The following is a 4,787-nucleotide window of genomic DNA, read 5'->3' as shown; positions in this document are numbered from 1 at the left end:
GTCCTATCAATTGCTTTAGCATATCGCATTGGAGAGTCGACGGCACGTAAAGTAATAAAGGAGACTTGTGCTGCAATTATAAGAGTATTAGCGCTCTTATATTTGCCATCTCCTACAGAAGAAGATTGGATCAAAGTATGTGAAGGATTTTGGACAAATTGGAACCTACCAAACTGTTGTGGTGCAGTTGACGGGAAGCACGTACAAATACAAGCTCCGCCAAATTCTGGGAGTTTGTACTTCAACTACAAAAAAACTTTCAGTATAATATTAATGGCGGCATGTGATCACAATTATAAATTTACAGTAGTAGATGTTGGAGCATATGGCAGCAACAGTGATGGCAGAGTTTTGTCAAGATCGGCGTTTGGCAAAGCTCTACACAATGGTAATCTGAATTTACCAAAAGGTGAAGCCAATTTGCCTGGAAGTAGAACAAGGACGCCATGCTTCTTCGTTGGAGATGAGGCATTTCAACTAACACAAAATATGATGAGGCCATATCCAGGTCGCAATTTAAATGTAAAAAAGAAAATCTTTAATTATAGATTATCACAAGCTAGGAGGGTTATAGAGAATACATTCGGAATTCTTGTCTCACGCTGGAGAATTTTAAGAAAATCTATTACTTTACATCCTGAAAATGTCGACAAGATCATATTAGCAACGATATGTCTCCACAATTTTTTAAAAACTGTGAACGATTTGAGGCCAGCAGAACACAGAATTTATTGTCCTCCCAATTTCGTCGATACTGAGCAAGAGAATGGCACTATTATTAGTGGAGGCTGGAGAAGTGAATGTTCTACAAGTAACGTAGTAGAAATTGAACGTATTAGAGCAACCAATGCTCGTCGTTCAACCACACTGGCATACAAGCAACGAGATGAAATAGCAGATTATTTGCTAACGCCTGAGGGTGAAGTTTCATGGCAATACGAGTACATTAATAGAGGTTTCAACAGTCCAGATTTCCATTGAGCCAAGAAGTTAGAATACAGTGATTTGCTCAAGAGTGACAATAATATGTGTATTCTAGAAATAGAGTTATATATCAGCTAATATAAGATCGGTCTCCGTCATTTATTAATAAATAAATAAGGTTATTAAAATGCATTTGATTACTTTTATTTGTATTTGTTGTATACATTCCTGCCAGTACAAAAACTACAAAGTAAAATAATTTTTTGTGTTGGAGCGTTTGGCAGCAACACAGAACAAAAACAACATTTTTTGCTGAATAAAATGTTATTACATAAAATATACAAGCATGTATTTTTCAGGTAAAAATGAACTAAAAGATTAATTGTACGATTAATATAAGAGTAATATAAGAATAATATAAGATTATTTTTTAAAAATATTTTATAATATCAGAAGAACAAAAGTAACACAGTAAGATCTTATATTATTATAAAATAAGAAACAAAGTTATGCGGCTATAACCTAACCTAATGGTTTCCATAAGATTTCTATAATCGCTTGCTTTCGTCTCGATTTTTCGGATTCAGACATTCTTTCCAATTCCGTTGCTACTAACAAAGCAAAACTTTTATCAGGTGTTAAATCATTAAAATTCCAACCCCTTTGCTGAGATGGTTCTGCGTTAGTCACACGCTTTTGAAGACTATCGCTCAGAGCTGCAAGTGAATGTTCTAAGTATGTGTTACTTTTGTTCTTTATTCTTGAGCGATCCATTTTTATATTGAAGGGTAGCGTTTGTGGTGCAGGAGATGGTGTAGAATCTCTTGATATTGATGTTGCTCCACTCGTGCCAGAAAAATTAAGTGACTCACACTGAGATGATGATGAAAGCAGTGATCTGCGATCAGTTTCTGTTAATTCTTTAGTTTGTTGTATATTACTTTCCTAAATATTTAGATGGAGAGGAATACAATTACTAAGGTAAAAGTACCAATACCCGGACACCTAAGGGTAGGTAAATGTACCAATGCCTGGACACGTACCTATGTGGATACCTTTAAAAAATATAAATTTATGGAAATAAACGTTTGGATACTATAGCTAAAGTATATATATAACTAAAGTTTCAAACTACAAAAAAATATTTTTATCTTTGATTTTAATTTGCGTTATACTTATAAATAATAATTAAAGGTGTCCAAATATAGATACGTGTCCAGGTATTGGTACTTCTACCTTAAATTCTGTCTCTAATTGCATGAATATATTATCAGGCTAACAATGGTAGTACATTCTCAAGATTAGTGTTTGATACCTTTAAAGCCTGAGATGGACTTGAGGACAATGAATACGAAAAAGAGTCGTTTGGGTTTGTATTTAAAACTGTTTGAGGCAATGAAATGTTGCTCCTGCTTATGTTGATCCTATCAGGAAGAGAAGATGTACTTGATGCATCCATTAATTGCTTCTTGGCAGCAGACACGTTCGTATATGATCTACAAAACATTAATTAATACAGTGTAATATAAGTAAACTATGTATTATATATATATTATTTACCATATAGTCTATATTAATCAAACTTACTTTCTTACTTTTATATGGCTTTCCAAAAACAAGAGATTGTGGTATAATGGGAATACAGGTCGATGAGTGGCACCACTACCACTTCGTGTCTCCAATTCGCGAAGTCGTTTCTCCTTCGAAAATCGTTCACGTAAGCGTAGCCATCGATTTTGACAAGTTGAAACTACAAGAAAGTCATTATTGTTACATACACATATTAATATTATCTTGTTTATATAGAACATTAAAAAATTAATATTTTAATCTTACCTGACATATCCAAAATTTTTGAAATTTCAATCCATGAATTTTCTTTCATGTTTGTGTCTTTGTATTCCTTCAAAGATGAATTGTACAAATGCGGATAACTTCTTACTGCATCTATCAACAATTCATCAGTTCCTTTTTCAAGGCTTTCCCCTTCGACTTCGACGACTTCATGTATATCGTCTTCGAATTCTTCATTATATGAACCACTACAATATTCATGTTCGTTATGTTCTATTTTGGTTTTGACAGCCGCGGTCCAATGCGGATCAGCTGCCGTCAGATTAAACAGCAACTGCAATAAATTGCTAATGATAAAATTGATTATAATATTCGATATTGCCGTTCATTGGTATTACTGTCAAAACTTACCTGGCAAGGAGCTGAAAGAAATGTCCTAACCTGTACGACCTTCTTTGACACTTCAGACGCTGTTCTTCTGCAGTTTATCTGTCAGTGCAATAATGTATTACATAAATTCATGTGATAGAATAAAAATTTGCAATACATTTTTAAACGTAAAAGGGATATGCTTACCAAAAGTTCCGTGAGCGCCAAAACCGCCAAATAACCACTATGCGTACAGTACAGTACTGTGGCACGAGGGCACAAATTTTTACCCGATATCTCCGCCAAATAACCACTATGCTACAGTACTGTGGCACGAGGGCACAAATTTTTACCCGATATCTTAATATTTTCAATGTTTCTTAAAAATAACCTCTGATCCCTTTGAAAGCTGCGTATAGAATATAACGAGTTTTCTAGTCGCTCTTGATTGGTAGACGTAAAACGTAAAACATAAGAATTTAATCCTTGTGGAATTTTTCGTCGTAAGTCCTACGTTTTAATATGGTTGCCTAATTCTCAACTGTGATTGGTCAATTTGTTTACTGCTTACGTCTTACTGCTTATGTACTTTTATGTGCCATGGCCTTAACGCTTACCGGTAATTTAAAAAGTGTCTCGTGGGGCAAAAGTTCGCACTTGATATCCGAAGTTAACTCTAAAGCCCAGTTCCACAAACGTCGGTTAACTTTCAACCTTAGGCTAACTCATTTTTTGTCTTTTTCTAAGAGGCACGAGACACTTTTTAATTACCGGTAAGCGTTACTATTTACGGATAACAATAATTTGAAATGTCCAATATAGCATGACACACGCCAGAAACAAGTTAATCAAAATGTCTTGTCAATTTATTTAAAGTTTATTTCTACTTATAAAATACAGTTTGGAAAAAATTAAAATGTTATATCAAAAAGCTGAAAAATGAAACTTACTTTACATCTATAACGTTTTCGATTTATTGACTCGACCCGACTCGAGTCAGATTAAAAGTTCAAAAAAAATGATAATAAAATATGATAATATGCCCCATAATGCTAAGAATATGTGATGAAAGATAAGAAACGTTTTCTGTCATGATTGTTTAGAGTAATCGAGTTTCAAACTGAATTTTCGATCTGACTCGAGTCGGGTCAAGTCAACAAATCGAAAATACTAATAGTTTCAACGCTGTTCAGTCGAATCGACTAGAATTGGTCAAGGAAGAGTTAAACCAATGGTGTTCTTTTCGCTGATTGGCTCCGCCATTTCCCGATCAGCGCTTCCGGTTCTTTAGTAGAAGAAAGACAAAGCTATAAATAAGAGTGAAACAAAGCTACGGTATTGCTAAAATAGCTAAAATCGACTGTCATACGGCGCTACTCAGTCATGACAGTTTACGAATTAACTTAGTGTTGCCAACTTAACTTACACAAAAACAAATATACCTGCATTGCGCACTTATGTCTCACTGCATACGCACTTTTGAAAAAAGTGCTTTTTTGCAATTAGTTCAAAAAAAATTTATTATATCACACGTGCGTGGAAAGTGGCCCATTCCAATTGGCTATTTGTTGCACAGATGGCGCGCGCGGAATGGGCCACTTTTCACGCACGTGTGATATAAGTTATTGTGTAACAAGTGCGGGAAGTTGAGAATTGGACACGAGTGCGGAATGGACGCACGAACCGAAGGCGAGTGCAAT

General features: G+C 34.9%; 1 protein-coding gene across 1 annotated transcript; it reads right to left on the bottom strand.

Moving 5' to 3' along the window:
• Positions 1-1,121: 1,121 nt before the first annotated feature.
• Positions 1,122-4,535, bottom strand: LOC143897657 (uncharacterized). The gene is made up of 7 exons (XM_077406463.1): positions 4,530-4,535; positions 3,295-3,405; positions 3,130-3,207; positions 2,761-3,052; positions 2,512-2,674; positions 2,240-2,420; positions 1,122-1,822 (listed from the first exon to the last, which is right to left on the bottom strand). The coding sequence occupies exons 1-7, from the start codon at positions 4,533-4,535 to the stop codon at positions 1,793-1,795; spliced, it is 861 nt and encodes a 286-aa protein (XP_077262589.1). The 3' UTR covers positions 1,122-1,792.
• Positions 4,536-4,787: the final 252 nt, after the last annotated feature.

Source organism: Temnothorax americanus, unplaced genomic scaffold (assembly GCF_048541705.1).
Source record: "Temnothorax americanus isolate GAGA-0224 unplaced genomic scaffold, ASM4854170v1 Scaffold21, whole genome shotgun sequence".
NCBI lineage: Eukaryota > Metazoa > Arthropoda > Insecta > Hymenoptera > Formicidae > Temnothorax > Temnothorax americanus.
The sequence above is the reverse complement of the archived record's forward strand: the minus strand, read 5'-3'. Positions and strand labels throughout refer to the sequence as shown.